General features: G+C 40.8%; 1 protein-coding gene across 1 annotated transcript in view; it reads right to left on the reverse strand.

The window, feature by feature from the left end:
- Nucleotides 1-7,933: 7,933 nt before the first annotated feature.
- Nucleotides 7,934-23,104, reverse strand: part of dstyk (dual serine/threonine and tyrosine protein kinase) — an 84,451-nt gene continuing 69,280 nt past the window's right edge. The window contains exons 10-14 of the mRNA XM_057845901.1: nt 16,730-16,862; nt 13,795-13,908; nt 12,305-12,419; nt 12,090-12,224; nt 7,934-8,542 (exon numbers count right to left, since the gene is read on the reverse strand). Coding sequence (XP_057701884.1) covers nt 8,355-8,542; nt 12,090-12,224; nt 12,305-12,419; nt 13,795-13,908; nt 16,730-16,862 — 685 coding nt within the window. The 3' untranslated portion in view covers nt 7,934-8,354. The remainder of the gene's footprint in view (nt 8,543-12,089; nt 12,225-12,304; nt 12,420-13,794; nt 13,909-16,729; nt 16,863-23,104) is intronic.

The following is a 23,104-nucleotide window of genomic DNA, read 5'->3' on the forward strand; positions in this document are numbered from 1 at the left end:
CTCTGACGGTGGCAGCAAATATTATATAATTATAAGTAATACACAAATACAAGATCACAATAAACGTGTCTTTGTCAAAGCAGTTTAAAACACTATTTACTGGCCTTGGGTAAATTGCCAGACAGGATAAATATGTGCTTTAAAGTTCTTGCATTTCCATTTTAAGTATTGCAAGTACTAGTCTCCAACACAGTATTTGAACTGACAGTTTAAAATCCTTTTAGTACAAAATGGCCCACACTCTGGCAGGGGGCAGCAAATATTATAATACATAATACATTATAAAAAGCTATATACTATATAAATACAAGATCACAACAAAACCTGTATTTTTTCAAAGCAGTTAAAAAACATCCAGTGGCCTTAGGTAAATAAAGGTGTATAAATATGTACTTTACAGTTCTTGCATTTCTATTTTAGGTATTGCAACTTTTCCAACACTATTTGAATTGACAGTCTAAAGTCTCCATAAGTGCAAATAAGAATATTATAATTTAAAAATAATAATAATAGAATATATAAATTCAACATTACAATGAAACGTGTCTTTGTCAAAGTGGTTTAAAAATAATATATAAAATAATAATAATACGTCACTGGCCATAGTTAAATAGCCAGGCAGAATAAATATGTGCATTAAAGTTCTTGCATTTTCACAAGTTAAAAGCCCGCAGTTCATCGACGAGAAGGGCAGACCCAGATGGCGTCTGCTGCAGGGGCTTGTTTGAGTCCGACACAGGACAAATGGAACCACTCCATTGAACAAATTTTCTTTGTCAAATGATCCAAGAAGAGAGATGGTGACCAATCGGGATGTGTTGTCAGCAGGTTTACCTAGGAACACAACAGGTAGGTGAGTCGTAGTAGGCGAGCATTGCTACCGAGGCAGATTTACACAACGGTGTAAAAAAAGAAAAACGTATTGAAACCAAAAGTGGATAAAGCGTTCAACTTACAAGAGTAGAGATGACAGGAACACACTCTCATTCCAGCAGAAATATGATCATAAATGCTTTTCCGACGAACCGCTGCAATCCAGCCATCCGTCGTACCTTCGTGATCTGATATTTGGTCCTCCGTGCAGGAAAACGGTGAAAAGTGAGTCCATTTTTCCTAACCCCTTTTTTTGTCGTAGGAGACGCTGTTGCACCCGGTAACGCAACAATAAGCACCCATATTTTCTTTCTAAAACACCGAAAGAGTTAGCTTAGCACTACCACACGTTACAATCCGCATTGACTCTGCCGGCCCGGAAGTGAATCATATTGCCAGCATGGAGGCGCGTCCAAACAATGACGTAGTACGTCCCATTCCCTATAACAGTATGGTTAGCATTCGTTCGCTAGCATTAGCACATCGTTCAAACCACTACACAACTGGATTTAAGTGTCCGATCGCGAGTGGAAACACAACAACAACAACACAAAAGATTATACATACAGGCGTTGCCTCTGTAGATATTAACATTAACAAAGAACGTAGGCTCGTAGAAGTGTTTCCCTCTCTCACTTCGCACGCTCACTCGCTTGGATGCGGCATTTCTTCGGGTGCCCAAACTGCGGCCCGCGGCCCAAATACGGCCCGCCTCCACATTTGGTCCGGCCATTTTGAATTTTTTTTTTTTTCCCTCAATCGTGTTATTTATTTCCTGGCCTTTTTCCTTGAAGAATTCAGAGAGGGTTATTTGGTTATTATCTATCTAATTAATAGTGTTTTTAATATTAATTATTATTATTATATTATTATTTTTATTTCATTTACTTTCATTCCGTGAAGAATCCAGAAAGGGTTATTTGATTGTGGCTTTCTGAAAAACAATAATTTTTTACATTTATGCACTTCTGCAATCGTCACACTTTTTTTTGTTACAAACTGACCCCGGCCCCTCATCAGAGAAGGGAAAAGTTATGTGGCCCTCACAGGAAAACGTTTGGGGACCCCTGCTTTAACACATATTGCCAAACGCAGAACAACAACCTATATAGCTGCCAATATATACCAATATTTTTTATTTCTATTAGATAAATGTTTCAGTAAAATTACACATTCTTGTGTATTTGCCACTTATTGCCACATTAACATTGAGGCTTTGGGCCTCTTTTGATCTCGTTGTGAGTTTGTAAGGTTGTGAGTTCTGATTAAACAAACTCGATGCCAATCAAAACATTTGTTGTTCTTTTTCCCCAAATTAGAATCGATAAGAGAATCGATAAAGAATCGAATCGTTAAGCAATATCGATAATGGAATCGGAATCGTAAAAATCCTATCAATTCCCATCCCTACTGAGGACAGAAGAGGCAAGATGGATATACGTAAATTTTTCAAACCTAAGCTTTCAAAAGCGACAACAACGACTGAGTGAGAACCAAGGATTGAAGATGTGGACCGTGAAACGGCGGACCGCCAAAATGATGAGTGGAATTTCAGTTTTCTCCACTAAAGACGTTAACCCTAAAAAAATTATGCGAACAAATAATAAAATGTTCATTTTCAACGTATTATTATTATAAATTTTCCTGGCTGAAATATTCAGTCAAAACGGATGCGACATCATCAAAAAAATCTAATATGTAGAATAAAGAGGAAAAATGTAACGTCAACAGGCCCCTCACATGGTGTCAAATGGAAATACATCGAGCTGACGATAGCACCAATATATTCATAGTTAGTGTAGGCGTTCAATGTATTTCTTGTTGTTGTGTTTATCTTTCTTTTCTTCTGTTCCACCATAACCCTTTCCTTTTCGCTGCTTTGTCATAATAAATGTGATATGTTGAATGATCACAATGGGAGTACAGTGGGGCAAATAAGTATTTGTGGCGGGGGGTGGGGGGGGGGGGGGGCAAAAATGTTCATGACCCAGAAACGCAGTGTCAGCAATAAAATTAACTTACAAGATATATGCAGCTGGTTGTGTGGGAGTGTGCGTACGTGTGTGAGCGCACGCGTTTTTATGTCTTACCTAGTGGATAAGTACAGAGGGGAAAATAAATATTTAGTCAACCACCAATTGTGCAAGTTCTCCTACTTGAAAAGATTAGAGAGGCCTGTAATCATCAACATGGGTAAACCTCAACCATGAGAGACAGAATGTGGGGGGGGGGGGGGGGGGGGGGGGGGGGGAGAGAATCACATTGTTTGATTTTTAAATCACTTATTTGCAAATCATGGTGGAAAATAAGTATTTGTTCAATACCAAAAGTTAATCTCTATACTTTGTTGTGTACCTTTTGTTGGCAACAACAGAGGCCAAATGTTTTCTGTAACTCTTCACACGCTTTTCACACACTATTGCTGGTATTTTGGCCCATTCCTCCATGCAGATCCGCTCTAGAGCAGTGATGTTTTGGGGCTGTCGTTGGGCAACACGGAATTTCACCTCCATCTACAGATTTTCTATGGGGTTGAGATCTGGAGACTGGCTAGGCCACTCCAGCACCTTGAAATGCTTCTTACGAAGCCACTCCTTTATTGCCCTGGCTGTGTGTTTGGGATCATTGTCATGCTCAGAGACCCAGCCACGTCTAATCTTCAATGCCCTTGCTGATGGAAGGAGATTTTCACTCAAAATCTCCCGATATATGGCCCCATTCATTCTTTCTTTTACACCAGTGGTGTCCAAACTATTCCACATAGGGCCGCAGTGGGTGCTGGATTTCATTCCTACAAAACAAGATGACATCTTTTCACCAATCTGGTGTCTCACAAGTGTAATCAGTTGATTGCAGTCAGGTGCTGCTTGTTTTAGCACAAACTTTATTGGTTAAACTGTCTGTGCTCGATTGGTAGGAACAAAAACCAGGACCCACAGCGGCCCTTGCGGACAAGTTTGGACAAGCATGCTTTACACAGATCAGTCGTCCTGGTCCCTTTGCAGAAAAACAGCCCCAAAGCATGATGTTTCCACCCCCATGTTTCACAGTGGGTATGGTGTTCTTCGGATGCAATTCAGTATTCGTTCTTCTCCAAACGCGAGAACCTGTGTTTCTACCAAAAAGTTCTATCTTGGTTTCATCTGACCATAACACATTCTCCCAGTCCTCTTCTAGATCATCCAAATATTCTCTAGCGAACCGCAGACGGGCCTGGACGTGTACTGGCTTCAGCAGGGGTACACGTCTGGCAGTGCAGGATTTGAGTCCCTGGCGGTGCATTGGGTTACTGATAGTAGCCTTTGTTACTGTGGTCCCTGCTCTCTGTAGGTCATTCACTAGGTTCCCCCATGTGGTTCTGGGATATTTACTCACCGTTCTTGTTGTCATTTTGATGCCAAGGGGTAAGATTTTGCATGGAGCCCCAGATCAAGGGAGATTATCAGTGGTCTTGTATGTCTTCCATTTTCTAATAATTGCTCCCACAGTTGATTTCTTTCCAAGCGTTTTACCTATTGCAGATTTAGTCTTCCCAGCATGGTGCAGGTCTACAATTTTGTCTCTGGTGTCCTTCGACAGCTCTTTGGTCTTGGCCATAGTGGAGTTTGGAGTGTGACTGACTGAGCCTGTTAGACCTCGTTAGAAGAAGTTAGACCTCTTTGACATCCAGAAATCTTGCTTGTTTGTAGGTGACCAAATACTTGTTTTCCACTCTAATTTAGAAATAAATTCTTTCAAAATCAAGCAATGTGATTTTATGTTTTTTTTGGTCCACATTCTGTCTCTCATGGTTGAGGTTTACCCATGTTGTCAATTACAGGCATCTCTAATCTTTTCAAGTAGGAGAACTTGCACAATTGGTGGTTGACTAAATATTTATTTTACCCTCTGTACTTATCCACTAGGTAAGACATAAAAACGCGTGCGCTCACACACGTACGTACACTCCCACACAACCAGCTGCATATATCTTGTAAGTTATTTTATTGCTGACACTGCGTTTCTGGGTCATGAACATTTTTGCCCCCCCACCACAAAAGTCAAACGCCGCCTATGCTTAGATCAGTGGTTTTTAACCTTGCTAAAAGTACCGAACCCCCACAAGTTTCACATGTGGATTCACAGAACCCTTCAGAATTAGATACGATTTTATTTTATTTTTTTCCAAATTCAAAACCAATATTTCTAAGTTAGTAAGCTAAAAATTAGCAAATTCCCATTCAAAATTCTTCTGATTTTGACGGCGTGTTTTATAAACAGGTCAAAATTTGAGACCACGGTGCCCATCGGTCTGTTGGATTGCCTCATACTAAGTGTGAATCAACCTTCCACTTCCACTGACCAAACAAGTTCCTCCTCCCATCAGATCGAGGACTACCAGTTAAAAGAAATGGATTAAGCCTGTAAATTGGGAAAAATAGCCTCTTTGCCGAGATTTAATCAGCGTACGAAAAAAGGGCTCTGTGTGTCTTTACCTTCACCGAACCGCTTAGACTTAGCAAGAACCACCGTCTTAGAAGAACTTTTACACTAGCATAAAAACAAATTACATTTAAAAACTCATTTAGGTAAGAGGACTCAGTAAATTATGTCATATAATCTTAAACAAGCACAGGGAACCTACTGACAACTAAGGGACCAATTGGTCAGCAATTAATGAATAAGCCCTGATTAAAAAAAAAAAAAAATCAGTCTAGAGGTTTAATGCATAGAGTAGCCAAATACTGTACAGTGTATCACAAAAGTGTGTACACTCCTCGCATTTCTGCAGATATTTAAGTATATCTTTTCATGGGACAACACTGACAAAATGACACTTTGACACAATGAAAAGTATTCTGTGGGGCAGCTTATATGAATTAATTTATTTTCCCCTCAAAATATAGCCATTACTATTTAAATCCCTGGCAACAAAAGGGAGTACACCCCTTAGAAACTACATCCCTAAATGTCCAATTTTAGTACTGCTTCTCATTTTCCCTCCAAAATGTCACGTGACTCGTTAGTGTTACTACATCCAGGTGTGCATAGAGAGCAGGTGTGTTCAAATTTGTAGTGCAGCCCTCACACGCTCTCATACTGGTCACGGAAAGTTCCAACATGGCAACACATGGCAAAGAACTCTCTGAGGATTGTTGTGCTACATGCGAGGGGTGCACTCACTTTTGTGATACACTGTATATACATTGGTATGAAAAAGTATCTGAACCTTTTGGAATTTCTCACATTTCTGCATAAAATCTCCATCAAATGTGATCTGATCTTTGTCCAAATCACACAGATGAAAATACAGTGTCTGTTTTCATTAAAACCACCCAAACATTTATAGGTTTTCATATTTTAATGAGAATAGCATGACTCAAAAGAGGAAGCCACTGCTGTCTAATAAAAGCCATTGTTGCTAGTTTAATTTTCGCAAAAAGGCATTTAGACACTCCACAGACGTTTTGGCAAAATATTTTGTGGACTGATGAAACCGAAGTTGAATTGTTTGGGAGTAACACACAACGTCATGTGTGGAGGAAAAATGGAACAGCTCACCAACATCAACACCTAATCCCTACCATGAAGCATGGTGGTGGGAGCATCATGATTTGGGACTGTTTTGCTGCCTCAAGGCCTGGACAACTTGCAATCATTAATGGAAAAATGAATTCAAAAGTTTATCAGGATGTTTTGCAGGAAAACTTGAGGCCATCTGTCAGACAGTTGGAGCTAAAAAGAGGATGGATGCTGCAACAAGACAGTGATCCAAAACACCGAAATAAATCAACTTCAGAAAGGTTTCAGAAGAACAAAATACACGTTCTGGAGTGGCCAAGTCAAAGTCCAGATATGAACCCCATTGAGATGCTGTGGCATGACCTAAAGACAGCGATTCATGCCAGACTTTCCAGGAATCTGACTGAACTACAGCAGTTTTGTAGAGAAGAATGGGCCAAGATTAGTCCTGATCGATGTGTCAGACTGATCTTCAGCTAGCGACAGGAAGAGTCTGGTTGGAGTTATTGCTGCCAAGGGGGGATGGGGCACAAAATATTAAATGTGATGGTTCACTTACTTATTTTTCCCCCTTCTGTCATCATTTGCATATTATCCTCATTAAAATATGAAACCTATAAATGTGTGGTTTTATTTAGAGAAGACACTGTTTTTTCATCTGTGGGATTTTGAAAAAGATCAGATCATATTTGATGGTGATTTTATGCAGAAATGTGAGAAATTCCAAAAGGTTCAGATACTTTTTCATACCACTGTACATAGTTAAGTTTTAAGACGATCGGTCCATAAATGACAGAGGAATGTGACTTCAAATTTAGATTCCACAGGAAGAAGAAAAACTACTTGGCAGGCCTTAACCATGTAAAAAATGTTTTATCTGTAATAACTACACTGGGACAGACAAGCCAATCAAAGAAAGCTAAAAAAAGAACACCACCAGGCGGCGTTGATGGTTTCCTCAGCAGATTTTAATTACATTTTAGTCCTAATGGAGTGCCATGCCTCGTTTGTCAAATACGTTCCCGTGCGATACACTAATGTTTGTTTTAACCTAATATATTATCTCAATTTGTTTCAATTGCTTAAAGTTTAGAGCGTTGTTGATTTCTCAAATTGTTTTTATTCCTACTGACACTAAATGCTTGCACTTTTCACAAGGAATCAGTGTTGATGAGCAATTTGGGTCTTTTTTTTGGGGTGGGGGCATATTTCCTTTTTGCAAGACAAACACAATGTAGCGCCTATGCATCAAGGCAGCATTACCAATTTTCTGCTTTTTCCTTTGCAGAGAAATTTCCCCTTTGACCCCAAGGTCAGGTTCTCACAGGCTTTGCTCAAGCCACCTCTAACCCCCAAGAACATATTTCCTTCACGTGTAGTTGCCTCCTATGTCCTCATCAAGTGATCCCTTTTTTTGCAAGAAACCATTGGGATCAACAAATGAGAAATAGCTCAAGTGAGGCTATCAGAAAAGAAATAGGGAGAGTATAACACTTGCAGCTAATTAATTTGTTCCAGCAGGAAAAAAGAACAAAGAAAAAGTCTGTTGAATATTCGGTGTCTCATGACAGAAGTGCCGTAAAAATATTTCAATGCCACAAATTGTTGTAACAGATCCTTTTATTTAAAAAAAAAAAAGGTGTTGGTGTAGATGCAGACATTAAATACAATCTAAAATGTATCTTTTACCTTTTTTTGCACACAATACGTACTTGTAACGGACAGACATTTAAAAGTTGCATCTAGTAACATTTTCTCTGAATGAGTGGAAGTTAGCATGTCAAAGTGGAGGACTTCTATACAAATAAACAATAAAACAAACATCTGTGGCCCCGTCATAAATTACCCACATGTGAATGAGAGGGACAACGTCATTGGTCACAAAGTGTGTCCATCGAGCATCCTTTCATAAATACGACACAAATACTTTTGGCGGCCACGATGCGCGTGACGTGCGTGTTAGTTTGACGGGAGTGTTTTCAGTTCGAGTCCTCCAGACTGCTGCTTTTTTGCTCTGAGTCATAGCTGCAGAGGCGGACCATGATGCTTTGCAGGCCGGGCTCCACGATACCGAGCAGGGGCCTCTGGGAAGGGTCGCCGTTCCAGCAGGCCTCCATCAACTGCCAGCACTCCTCATCGAAGGTGGACAGGCGTTCGGGTCGGGCCCCTGAAGGTAGGATACAAGTAGAGTGACCAAAGCGGAATAACTTTTTTGCAAAGTTCCTTTGAGATATGCTGTAATGGTGGCAGTGAACTCAACTCTTTTATTTCACAACAAACAGTAGTAGTTTCTCTATCCCAGTTACAGTTTAACAGTGAAACATATTGTGTAGTAGTCTATTTGTCTTAATACTAATCAACACTGGAGAATGCCATTTACAGGCTAACAAACAGTATGCAATTGTCACATTCAGCTGCTGATAATTTTTCTCATTACAGAGTGTGGGCGGTGTTGTCACAGTCGCACCTGTGCCCTAGCTCATCAGCAGTATATTTAAACGCAGGTGACCCAAGGAAAGGTTGCAGAGATATTGTCTTGCTGGTCACCGTCGGACAATTTTGTACTCTCGAGCCCGTTTTTCGCATTTAGCGAAATTCGCCCTTGCCTTGGTTTGTTTGCGTGCCCCCCTCGTTTGGAGTCCTCTACCTTGTGCAGGTATTTTGAGTATATTTGTGTTACTTTTGCTACCTTGTTGGCTTTCTGCCTACCACCTTGGTTTACCCAGGGTTAGTTCTAGGGATCCTCATTGGTTTTATTTAATCACTGTGTATTGCGATAGTGTGTTTTGTTTGTATTTAATAAACCTTTTGAACGCCTCCCTTGTTGTCTGCTCTGGGGTCCAACCTTGTTTACCACAACAGCAATGTCAGTGTTATTGGTCTTTAAAGGAAAAGACAAGCACTAGGGATGAGAATTGATAGGATTTTTACGGTTCCGATTCCATTATCGATATTGCTTAACAATTCTTTATCGATTCTCTTATCAAGTCTAATTTGGGGAAAAAGAACAAACATTTTGATTGGCATCTAGTTTAATCAGAAGTCACAACCTTACAAACTCACAACGAGGTCAGAGGAGGCCCAAACCCTAGATGTTAAGAATGGCAATATGTAACTGTGGCAAATAGACAAGAATGTGTAACGTATTACTGAAACATTTTTCTAATAGAAATTAAAAAATCCTCCTTTTTAAAAGGACATATGAGCTGATAACACTCAAAAATAATAATAAAAGAATAAATACTGTTAAATACAACAGAACAGTGCGTAGTGCAAAATTAACAATTCTTTTGCAGAAAAATAAAAACTAACATGAATAATTGACTAAACCTTATTTAGGCTCCTACAAAAGTAATTGCATAGTCTTCACCAGCAGTTGACAAGACAGCTGCCACAAACTTTGCGCCATTCCTTCCCATTGGGGGCCGACCCAGGCAGAGCATTTGGCTTTCACTGTAATAAACTCAAACACACACGTTCAAACGCCGGATAAGGGTGGAAATACAAGCCAGCAGGTGTGTCTCAAGAGTGATTTGGTCGAGGATTCAAGGTAATTATTGTATGAAATAGCCCGTTGCATGCACTTTGAAATGTTTTGAAAAAAATGCATGGAAAAAATTAGCGTAACTTTACTCCAAATATTTATGTAAAATGAATGATAACTGCCTGTTTTTTTGCATTTAACCAAGAATATAGACTGTTTTATGTTCATATCTATAGAATTTCAGAGATGTACGCATTTCTTTACAAGAATTTTCAACTTAAAATATAAATACAATACAATACCTAACGATAACGCCAACATATTCATAGTTAGAGTAGTAGTTTAATGTATTTCTTGTTTGTGCTTTTTCTGTTTCTCCCCCTCTTTTGTTTCCCTATAACTCCTTCGTCTTCGCTGCTTTTCTCCTAATAAACGAGGTACGTTGTATGATCACAGTGGATGTACTGTATGTCATACTCCCATGTGAATGTACATGAACATTAAAACTGTTTAGATCAATCGGACACTCAGATCTCCATTCTCCGTGTCAAGCAGCTAAACAGGACAGGTTAAAAAAAAGAAATTTCAACTTAAAAAGCTCTTTGTTTTGTGATGGCTGCCACGTTGTATTTACACAATAGTGTAATTTTAGCTTGGAATATTTATGTAAAATGAATGATAACTGCATGTTTTTTTGCTTTAAACCAATAATCTAAACTGTTCTATGTTCATATCTATAGAAATTGCAGGATGTACGCATTTATTTACAAGAATTTTCAACCTAAAAAGCTCTTAGTTTTTTGATGACCGCCATGTTGTATCCATAACCATTAGCGTAAGTTTACATTTAAATAATCAGGTAATTTTCAGCCAACTTCCCGTTTTTTGGGCAAAAAAAGTAGTAAAAGACATTTCTGCGTCCATACAAAAAAAAAAATCGCCTTTTACGTGTTTGATATAACATTTTAATCTAAAACGACGAGGGCCAGATAGCCGGCAAGACATGCCTCTGTGGTGAGGCAACAGTAACATCGGAATTCAGCCTAAATTAGTTGTGATTGTATATAGAAAAATGAAAATTTTGCTTTTGTTGAATAAAATTAAGAGGATTCTGCATGCTTTCAAGTATTGTTTCTGATGTGAAAATTGATTTATTAGCTGTTGAAAACTTGCAGTAAATGGAAAAAAAAGTTGCTATTTTGGGCAAAAACTTGTTAAATGTTAATGTTGCTCTTGATCCTGAAAATATAGGTGATTATCTCTCTATTTGGTGATTTTACTGCATCTAGTGTAAAATTTGATAAAATCTATAGCCATTTTAAGTAAGCTGAAACGAATACCCGAGCAACGAGAGAAACTTGAGTTTAAAAACTGATCTGAGTGATTTTATTCGCCTCGAGGAATTGTTTAATTTTGCCAGCTCTAAGCATCACGTTTTGCCCGAACTACTTTTAATGCGGGGCAATGCTCTGATGTCACGTGCGTAGAGGAAGAACCAGCAGCCGACAGTCGCTACAAACTATACCAACGTTGCTAAAAAGTACGGCCACGTGTGCTACGGTGGTAGCAGGTAGTGTTTGATGCGTCTCAGATATCACATGTATATCAAACTAGATGCAAAATGACAGACTCTGCGGCGTTAGTGAACAGCCGCCATCTTAAAGCAGTAGACTTCTCAGCACTAATAAAGATTAACGTTACTGTCCCTTGCTCACGTAACGTTAGCCCTGCGGAGGGCTAGGTTTGTAATAATTATGACTACTGTCAATGCGTTGCAACATGTCTTACATACAGGCTTTATTTCATCTGTAAAAACAGAGCGCTGTAGAGTGATGAGGGTGTAAAATTAAAACATAATAAAGCTAACTGTCAGTCTTAGCTCAGTAGTCATTGCTGGATAAAACACCAAGTACCACTGGTCCCCAATGTGCTCCAATACAACAGGGTATCATACATTTATTTTGAACACTGCAAAAACTCAAAATCCTATCAGGACTTACAGTTTAGACCAACTTAAAACTTAACTAGAACTTGAAAATTGCTTGACACAAATGGAAATTCAATTGAAACGTGGGAAAACACCTAACTTTTAAATGATGCGTGTTATCAAGTGTAATGACATTTTTAGGTAAGAAATAAGATTTTTTTTAATAAGATCTAGAAGTTTTTTGAGTGAAAGCAGTGAATGAGTTTTTTTTTTCCAGTCACATCTGGCTAGGAGCTCTCTCACCTTTTTTAACATTATTCCAGAGTTGGTCCTTGCTGGAGCATTTTTCAAAGGCTTCTGGAAGTTTAACGGAACCAGTACACAGGTACCAGAAAAGGATCCCAAAGGCGTAGACGTCCACAGAATTGTCATACTTTCCTTTTGAGGGATCACATATAAAAGGCCCCATGAAACAACTGGCAGAACAAACAGCTTGCTATCAGAGCTTAAACGGTTACCTGTAAACAGCTCAGGGGCCATGTGGATAGGGGTTCCGACAATACTGCCAGACATCATGGCCTCTGGTTTGCAGAAGCCCAAGTCGGTAATCTTGGCACGGTTCTGCTTGTCCAGCTGTAACGTAAAAGGGACAACACAATCAGAAGAAGAAGACAGTGTTGAACTCCAGCAGACAGTCTACATTTTGGAGAATTGTGGCACATACCCTCGATCCAAGGTTTATAGCAATCATTTTCCTATGGGATTTTATACTGTACTTGCTGTAATGCCCTCTTTTCCATGAAAAAGGAAAGGTGAATTCTTTAGGGAATACCAGGATAACCGTAAAACACATGTAGAACCTGCTGACGGCAAAAACCCGAACGCTCACATCACCAGGTTTCGCCTCTTAAAGGCACGAATCCCCGAAAACTGACATTACAATACAATGTTTTCTTTACATTTCTTGCGTGCAATTTTTTTTTTGTCTTCCAATACACAAACCGGATTCCAAAAAGGTTGGGACCTTATACAAATTGTCAATTCAAACTGAATGCATTGCTGTGGAAGTGCCAAATTTTAACATTTTAGTCAGAACTTAACAATGAAAATGAATCATTTTAAAATAAAATATGATGGCTGCATAGCAAACGGAGTCCAGATCCTTCACCTATCTGCTAGTAGGGAATATTTGGTGCATCATAAAGAGAAAGCTGGGACAGAGAAAGCCCAAGACAATTAAGAGGCTTGTACACGTAGTGCACAGGTAATGACGTACCAGACTTACGTAATTTCGACTTTACGAAATCAAAGTTTTGCCGGTCATTTTGTCTCCAGTCGTGGTGAAATGTGTATTTGATTATAATGTTAACGCAGGAACCGTAGAGCAGGCAGTACTTCCGCACGCGAGTAAAAGAACATGTACACATGAAGAATGTATTTGAGCACATGAAGAAGAGCGCACGCGCATACGCAAGCAAGAGCTTATTTGTTCCCACGTAGAAGTCGCGCAGCCGAGTGAGAGAGAGAGGGGAAGGATTACAGCTTAGCTCGCTGTCTAGCTATGACTTAGTTCCAACGTCTTGACGAGGAAAGTACAATGATGTAAAGTCCGTGTTTTTGTTTTCGTTATTTTGAAATTTAGGTATATAGGAATACTTAAAGGTTTACTCCGACTTCCGTGGAAATTCGGGTTACATCGCAAGCGTAGGAACGGAACTCATTCGTAACCCGGAGACTACCTGTATTAGACAGGAATGGGACAACATTCCTATTTCTAAACTCGTCTCCTCGGACCCCAGATATTTGCAGACTGCCACTGTATATGAAGAAAAGGGAATGCCTCACAGTGGTGAAAATTGACTTTGTACCAACTTTTTGGAGATTTGTTGACACCATGGAATTTAAAATAAGCTTTTTTCCCCCAATAATAATGGCAAAACCAGACTTAATTGCAATGTTATAAGTGTGTTAACTTTTTCAGAGCTCTGATGATCTTGTCTGCACTTACCAGAACATTTTTTAGCTTTATGTCTCTGTGTAAGAGGCCCTGACTGTGCAGGAAGCGGATTCCCTCCACCACATCCAGAGCGATCTGTAGCCTCTCCCTCAGTGACAAGCCAGCCTAGCACCAACAACAACAAAAATGCAGACCAAAAAAGGGATGTTACTTTTCTTAAGTGAATCAACATCTATTAAGCAAATAACTTAGGTTTCTTTGCTTGCTTTTGTTGTTCAAAAATAAAACATGTCATTTTAAACATGTTATTGCCCCACTGAATTATTTTTAAACAACAATAATTTAGAAAAATGATTGTCTTTATTATAATGCTTTACTGAGGGAGTCTACTCAAATTTTAACAAGCAGCTGCTTGGTTAGCAAGAAAAGCACCAGGAGGGAGATTTAGAGGCTGTGCGAGTATGATGCAGAGAAACAATTTTTTTTTTTTAATTAAAAACCAAAACTCAGTCCTTTTCATCTTATTCCGATCCTCTGAAAAATGGAGTGATCAGCCCGATTTCCGATCACTTGATCGAATTGGGACATCTCTAATTTTTCTAAGCTGGTTTTGGGGGGCAAATGTTGGGGGCTATGCAATTACAATGACATTATCAAGATTAGTTAAAAAAAACTCCAAATAATGACAATTATATCAATGGCGGTTTCTGGCATGGGGTGGTTGGGCGGTGACCCGGGACTGCAATTTGCTAGGGACGCATGCACACGAGGGATTGTCTACTATTATACCGTATTGGCCCGAATATAAGACGGCCCTGATTATAAGACGACCCCCTCTTTTTCAAGACTCAAGTTAGAAAAAAAAGACTTTTTGAACACCAAATTAATTTTTATACAGAAAATAATTACAGTACATCTGAAACAAATGATTATACCAATATATTTGAGAGAAAAAGCATGTTATTTTGCCTCATTCAAATCTTAATATCTGAACATTTAAATATGTAAACTAAAGTGCAATCACATTCGTAAATGAATGGCTTCTGGTTTTTGAAATGTAAATAAACCAACCTATTGTGATAAAACAACAAAATTGCAATAACTGCATTAACCATCAAAGTGAAGAACTGTAAATGTAGTCTTGAAACAAATCTGAATAAGGAAAAACATTGCAATAAAATAATACAAACTGGTTAAACTTGAGAGTAGCTGAGATCTGTCATGACAGAAAATTCGCTTCAATGATATCTGGTGCCATCTAGTGTCGTTAATGGGTATAATGTCTAGACCGCGAATATAAGATGACCCCCACTTTTTCAGTATTATTTCAATGCACAAAAACACCGTCTATATTCGGGCCAATATGGTAATTGGCACCCTTAGCATTGCAATGACGCCCCCTACAGACAGCAGTTACTGTCTGCACGCAACACCACAAGGAGAAGGAGGTGGAAAAGGGGGTGGATCACTTAACAGTATCACTCACATAGGGTTGCCTTTGATTCCTAATGTGCAAAGAATCTTTTTTATTTTTTTTACATGAATATTTGACCTACTTGTATAGTGTGTATGTAATCTTCTGTTAAGAATTCTTCAAGTCGTTTAAAAGTGTATCTGTTTAATTCATTTACTTTCTGTTTCGAGCGCCACTTTTATTTTGAAAACAGCTCGGGTTTTTATTTGCTGTTCTGCGTTTCCCGGTTCATGTGTCTGCTCCTTCAATAATGATGTGAAAATGCCTTGTAAAGTGAATTAAACACATTAAATCACATTGCTAGGTGGAGGAATAGTTGTGTTAAATGTTTTTTTGTTTTTTTTTTCGATCGTTCACACTTGTATGTTCGTAGTTTTTAGATTGTTGTCGTTTTTTTATCGGTTACGACTGTTAGCATCATATCAAAATATTAATGTGATCAGTGAATGTAGTGGTTTGAAGAGCGTGCAAATGTTCACTTTAGTTGGTTCACAGTTAAAATGAGTGGTTTAATGTTTAATGAACTAAACCCATTAAGATGTCTTTGAATGTTGACTATATGTCTGTATGTTATTCACCAGATACTGAATGTGTGTACATGTATGTACACCTGCACATAAGCCCAAAAAAGTATTTGAGTTCATCTCCTGTGCTATCTAACCGGAGCTCCTTTACTGGTCAACACATCTGAGCCAACTAGAATCATCCAAACTTTGTTATTTCTACAATATTTTATTAATGTTTGTGATGTTAAGTTAATATTCCCTTGCACATATTTATTGTTGTGCACATTCAACTGGTTTGATAGCGTTAATAAATTTAACATTCAAATACTGTGTTTTGGTTGTCTATTTTGTGGGTTAATCCTTGTTTTTTTGTTTTTTGTTTTTTTTGGGGGGGCGGGGGCAAAGCGTCTTGTCGCCCAGGGCACCATGTAGGCTAGGAAGCCCACTGCCTAAAATATTCTTATTTTTAATTTGAGTTGCTTTGCTAGGCCTAAGCTAAAACCATGAAACATTTTGCTGTGGTGTGAATGAAATCATTAACATGCTTGACCTAATGGAACTCATTTTTCACAATATTCCAATTTATTTCTAAACATCACACCAAACACTAGCTCCGATGTCATCATTTAAAGCTGCATGCACCAAACGGCATAGTCCGGATGTGGGGGCGATTTTATACCAGGCCCAACAGCGACTGAACAAAAAAACAATTTATGAATATTCAAGAGTCTAAAAGAAGTATTACTTTGAAAATCTTGTGTAGGCGCCTCAGGCTATGTATAAAAACTCAAACTGTTCTTCTCGGTCATGTAATACACTTCCAAAAAATAAGGATGAAAGCCATTTTCTTTAGAGGGATTCTTCAAAAAAGGGTAAATGGACAAATTGTGAGAGTAAAACAGACCACCAATTCTAAGAAAAAAAAGGGTGCATTTAAGAGATAACAATCAGCAGGTCCTCTGCCCTTGCTCTGAATTGCAGCAGCAGAGCAGCAACTGTGTGTTACCTTGAGGCCAGTGTAGAGGTCTCTATGAAGTCGCTCCATGATAAGCAGCACGGCAATACTGGAGCCTTCGCCATAGGTGTGGTCAATAACGGAGCCGTGCAAGTCGACGAGCCGCTCATGTTTGGGCAGTGACCTGCCCACAAAATTGAGGTCTGTTGTTACTGACTTGTTCACATTGCAGTGACCACGTGCTTAGACAACATACAGTACAACACTGATGTGTTCGCAGAAAAGCAATAAGAGCCCAAAATCTAAATTCTTAGAAACAATGTGGGTGCCTGGGCATTGTTCACATGATATGATGACTGACCTATTATAAGACTGCTCAAATGATGGAGACAAGAATTTGATGCTGGAGACCTCCTGTAAGGTGTTGTCATGATATCAAAATTCTGACTACAATACCTGCATAAAGTACATATACGATCAGTGACGTGCGGTGAGGTTCATGGTTGGTGAGGCACTGACTCCTTTAGTGTCAGATTTCCAAATATATAAACCAAAAAAGGGTAGCTTATTCAATTGGCTACTGGTTATTTCATATCTCATTAGCATTCTTCACAAAACACGCACACACAGTACATATTATCGATATGTAAAAGTAAGAAAATAACATGCTCTACACCCTCAATATGTCGGCCGTCGCAATTCTATAATTCATGCAACATAAATGAGAGTAAAGAGTGGTGTACAAAACCACAGAATTCAATTCTGACCTTTAGTGAAATATTCAGTTGTTTTAAAAACTTTTAATGCTGACACTTTAATCAATTTATTACAGATTGCTAAACAAAAAGTGTGAAAAGAAAAACAAAGAATATTTTATTTAAGGCCAAAATTTAGTTTTTAAATATTCTATTGTATTTTTCTTAGTCCAAGCTCTTAATTAATAGGCAAAATGATCAATGCAAAATAAATCCTTATCTACTGATAATAACTTTTACGTGCATTGGTTCAGATGATACACTGTTCGATTCAAACCTTTGTTTTCAAAAAATACTAAAGAATCACTTTGAAAACTTCCTGAATAAATGTCTGGTTTTTATTAGCAAACATAAACATAATGAAAATAATTCACTTAATAATGGTACAGTCAATTCTATCCTTACAACATATGGAACTATTGAAAGATCTAAATTCTCTATATAACTGAACATTATATCATGCAAAAAAGGTAAGGTTGCTTAAAAGTTGGTGGGGACAATTTTAGCATCCTGAAAAGTTGGTAGTGTTATGTCCCTATGCAAACCTACGCCCTTTTTGTAAAAGTCCTCCTTATTTTTCTTTACTTTAAAAAAATCTCTCCGCCTCAATGGAGAGGATTGCTTCAATTAGATCGTTCTGTGTTCTATTTGAAAAGCTAGAAAACACAGTGGATGTGTCCAAATGTCTACCTAATCTTTCATCTTTCTCAGCAAAACCATGTAATCGTTCTACATATATGCCATGTTTAGAAGAGCTTACACGCTCATCGTTACCACCACGAAATGTTAACTCCTGTTTCGCTAGGATGCAGGTTGCATTAATGAGGTCTTTCAAACTCTTTCGGTTTTCCTTTACCTTAGAGTTCTGGATGCTACCGTTGAGCTTCCGCTGTTCATCAAAGCCAAATCGATCCTTGAGCTTCCAAAAGTTTTTAAAGCAATCAAGCTTTGAATGTGAGTGGTCGAGCTCTCATGTTTGCTGAGGCTTCGTGGTAGTTTTTTAATGTCACAATATCTCGTGTTAGTCCAGACATTGGCACAAGTTGAGAAGAAAAGGCAGAGAAAGCAGCAAAGGCGATTTTTCGAAGGACAGCCACATAGCCAGTCTTTTCGGGTGTTTCGGGAGTTATCTTCTGTCCCGTAGTTTGAAGCAAACCTTTTAGCTCCGGTGTTGTGTTAATCGCGTCCACTTTTGACGGAAAGTCCAGTTTCACGTACGCCCCCTTTCAGTTCGGCAGAGTATTATCTGCCGTAACCTGTGCCTTTTTACTGCGGTTTTATTTCCCATCAGCAAAACTAAATATGTCGCTAACAAACATTAAACTTTAAGGGTTAAAGACATTAGCCAGACTGTGGAAAATCAGGTCAAATAAACGTATCTGGAAACATTATAATGGCGACATACACATGTACGGCAACCAGCACGCTCCAATTCCATGTATCAACCCAGTTTGTTATGGATTGCGCATTCAGAGGTGAGGCTTTACTCGTTGCTGCCCCACCTCTCGTTTCATTTCTTTATTTGAACAGGAAATAGGCAAATTCAGCGATTTTGACTATAAGAAATGTTTGAAATTAGTCATACATAAAGAGCAATGGACAAATATTAATATAAATTTGATGCTACAATTATTTTTTTGTCATGATGACAGGTGAGGCTCTGCCTCCCCTGACCGCACGTCACTGTATACGATACAATAGTGTCATTTAGTATACAAGTGTGGCATACACGACCCAAAAACAGATGTCCACATATGTGAATTCCAGGTCTCGAAGGTCATTTTTAGAGATGCACCAAAAATCCGGCGGCCGGAAATTGTCAGCTGAAATATCACTGAAAATGTGCTTTCTGTCCAATTTTTTTTTTGCATTGTTGAAACTTCAGTATGAAATAAATACTAGTACTCTCAATTAAATATTTTTGAAATTCTAAGCCCCTTAAGGAATCCTTAAAAAATAGTGAATAAATATAAATTTAAATATGAATAATAATTGACAGTTTTATTTGAATATATATATTATAAAAATATATTTTAAATAATTGGTTTTATGTTTATGGGCTCAGTTTTCTTATATTCTCCTTCCTGATTCAGATTTTCACTTCAGTGCATCCCTAGTAATTATATAAATTTTGAAAATTATTCATTGTTACATTTTACTGTATTTAAATGAATGCCCTGCAAAGGGTTAAAACTTTTAAAAAATTAATTTAAATTAAAACTCACAGGAACATTTAGGCGCTTGCAAAGTATGTGTGCAATATACTTCTTGTATTTGACCAGATTTGATTTCTTCCATTGTAACCAAAACATCTGCCCCAATGGGTCAGCAAATCTCTTCATTTAATTGCTCAGGAATCAATGTCTCATTGCTCGAGCATGAATGTTGTGGTTTATTTAGCAACAAATATCTCCTCAAATACGACCAGTTAAGAACAAAAAAGCGTCTAAGAAAAAGATTGCACATAACTTCTAATTGAAGGGAAGTCTTTGGACCACATCACAACTGTAACAACAGTCAATAACATGTTTTGTCATATTTGAAGTGTTTCCACCTTGTGCCAAAGCTGCCTTATAACAAGTGTGTGACTGTCGGTCACGTGAATAAAATATTGCTATGTTGCGGTATGCACAGGTTTCTTTTTTTTTTTTTTTTTTTTCTTTTTTTTTTTTTTAAAAAACCTGTCCTGTTCAGCTGTTTGACACAGAGAATGGAAGTCTAAGTGCCCGGATTCTGAACAGTTTTAATGTTTCACATGGAGAGTCTGACATACTCCCATTGTGATCCTTCAAAATACCTTTTTATTATGACAAAGCAGCGAACAGGAAGGGATTATGGGGGGACAGAAGAAAAGAAATACAAGAGAAGAAAGAAAAGAAACACATACACAAACAACAACAAGAAATACATTGAACATCTAAACTAGTTACTAATATGCTGGTGCTATCGTCAGCGAGATATATTTCCGGTTTACACCATGTGGGGGCCAATTGGCCAGTGAAAGAGAATGGGGGTGGGGGTGTCTATAAGACTATAAGCTAAGTGATTGAAAGGGGTAGAGTGTACACAAATCAGTTCTGTGATCTAGAACCCAGTAATCGTGTGAATCTCTTATGAGTGTAAGACCGTTGGCGACCAACCCTACGCCGCCGCATCGCCAATCCCGGCACCGGAACCCCCAACCCGAGCATGCCCTACCACATCCAGCAGCACGCAAGCCCCACCGGGCGCGCGACAGCCACGCAGACGGGCGGAGAAACCGCGCGGGCGCCAACCCAGAGCCATGGCCCCTACCCAGCCAGCCCGGGGAGGGAGGGCGGGCGGGGGGATGGGGGGGCCATGCGCAGCCCATCCCTCCTCCCGCCGCCCAGCAAAGGAGCCACCGCCCCCCCCCCGGGACCCAGGGTTGTCCCCCGGGCCACCCGCGCGCCCATCAACCGGCCTTCAGGGATGGCAGGAGGGGACGCATCACCAACCCCACGCCTACACCCACCCCCGCCCGCCCACCCGGGCCACGAGCCACAGCCACAGCCCCCCAACCGGCACAGCACGCCACGGGACCCCCAGCGGCCCACCAAGCCCCAGGCAAGGCAGGGTCCCCCGCCGGTGCAGGCGACACCCCGCTGATACACCGGCGCCCAGCCAGCGACCCACAACGGAGCGCAGGGCGGATGCCCAGCCAGAGAAGAGAGGGGAAGGCGGAGGCAGGAGAACGCCCAGGAACTGCCACGGGGCGATGCAAGATCGGAGACCCGACCCCCCAACCCACTCCCGCGGCCGGCAGCCGAGGCAGAGGGGAGGCCACACCCCGGGAGCCACGCCATATCGAAAAAGTGTGGGACCCACCTACCACCCTATTACTGTGGCTGCCAGGTTCCCGACTGGCAGCCATCACCCAGCACCGTGATGGGGGTGTGAGCGGAGGGTAGTGCAATGTATGCATTAAAATAGGAGAGCTTGGCTTGGGGCAGTGGGACCGCAGCATGGAGTTTCTGTCCAGCCGCCCGTCCTACCGCCCTTTGCCGGAGCTCTCCTGTGGAGTATGATGTGTGTGGTGCATTTAAAAAAGGTGCAGGGATGGCGGGGCCTGTGGTGAGGAGGCAGCCGTGAGCCCCCCCCCTCCAACAGGTCCCAACCATCCCACAACCTTGGTGTGTGGTGCATTAAAAACAGGGGGGAGTCGGGCTGGGACTGTAAAGCCCCGTCCCAACTCTCCCCGGAGAAATGTATGAGCATGTAAGTGCCAGGGTGAAAAATATTTACAGTGCCGAACTGAGAAGTGCGTGAGTTAAGAGGCAGGCTCCCGCGGGCGTGGCCCCGTCCACCAGAACCACCGGCCCCAGGGCGGAAGAAGCGTCAGGGCCCGATCAATCCCCGCCCCAGACCACCCACGGCGCCTCCGCGAACCCACCGAGCACCCACCCCGCACCCCGAGCAGGCGCCACACCAAGCGCCGGCGACCAGGGGGCGTCCACCCCACCGGCAAGGGACAGCAAGCCTCACCCTAGGCCCCGCGGGCCCCAAGAGGCCCCGCCAATGACCCCGCCGGCCGGGGGGCAGCCGCAGCCGCCGCGGCCTAGGGAGGCGGACAGGGCCGGAAACAGACCAAGGGGAGGGAAGCGCACCCCCCACAACCCACCCCCGGGCCAAGAGGGGCGCGCGGTATGGCACCAGAGGGCACCTCCCCGGCACCCGGTACAGGGAGACGCGGCTCCGGCCGGGCGGACCTGGGAGGGAACCAATGCTGCCGCATACACCCCCCGGCCCCCACCCCAACTCCACCCCACCCCGGCCGGCCGGGGAAGGGCCGCGGCACAGGGTGCACAGGTTTCTGTTCTGCAACAGTAGTGGAGGGACGGCACTACAAGGAGCTTGCGTGTTATAGACTCTACTCACATGACGTCACAACCACACCTCCGCGCCATATTGTCCGTCAGCTCGTCGGGTTTAAGCATTACCGCTAGGTAAATTCCTCCTATTATGGCGTGTTTTTCTGCTCGTTAACATTAATAATCAAAATGGTGAAGGCGTGTGTGGCGGTCGGTTGCAATAACAGAAGATAGACGGAGAGACTTGAAGTTCTACCGTATTCCGAGAGACCCGGAGAGGAGAGCGAGATGGACTGCTGCAATTCGACGAGAAAACTGGGCACCAAACGATCACTACAGATTATGTAGTAGTCATTTTATATCTGGTAAGATGATTAAATAGAAATTTAGAGGGTTTTGGGCTGACAACCACAATTAAGATCATTGCGAGGCTAATCGCCGACAACATAGTTTCAAATTCAAGATGCTTTTTTCTTCCACCATCATTATTTTTTGAATAATATTTAGCTGGTACCAAGTGAAAGAAGTTAAACAGGTATGTCCAAACCTTTTGCAAAGGGGGCCAGATTTGGTGTGGTAAAAATGCGGGGGGCTACCTTGGCTGATTTACATAGAACAATATATTTAAACAAATTTTAGCAAGCCTTTCTGTGTGTCACATTTGCTTTATAATTTTTTTAAATTCATAATTTCAACAATCTCGTCTTTGTGGCGTTCTCTTTCGACACTCGGGCTCTTGCGAAATACTGCTGCTGTGAAATAATAATTTCTCGCTGCGTATCTTCCCTGTAATGTTGTCGTACATGTCAGCGTGTCTTGTTTGGTAATATTGCGTCACTTCG

The sequence above is a fragment of the Corythoichthys intestinalis genome, chromosome 9 (genome assembly GCF_030265065.1).
Source record: "Corythoichthys intestinalis isolate RoL2023-P3 chromosome 9, ASM3026506v1, whole genome shotgun sequence".
Taxonomy (NCBI): domain Eukaryota; kingdom Metazoa; phylum Chordata; class Actinopteri; order Syngnathiformes; family Syngnathidae; genus Corythoichthys; species Corythoichthys intestinalis.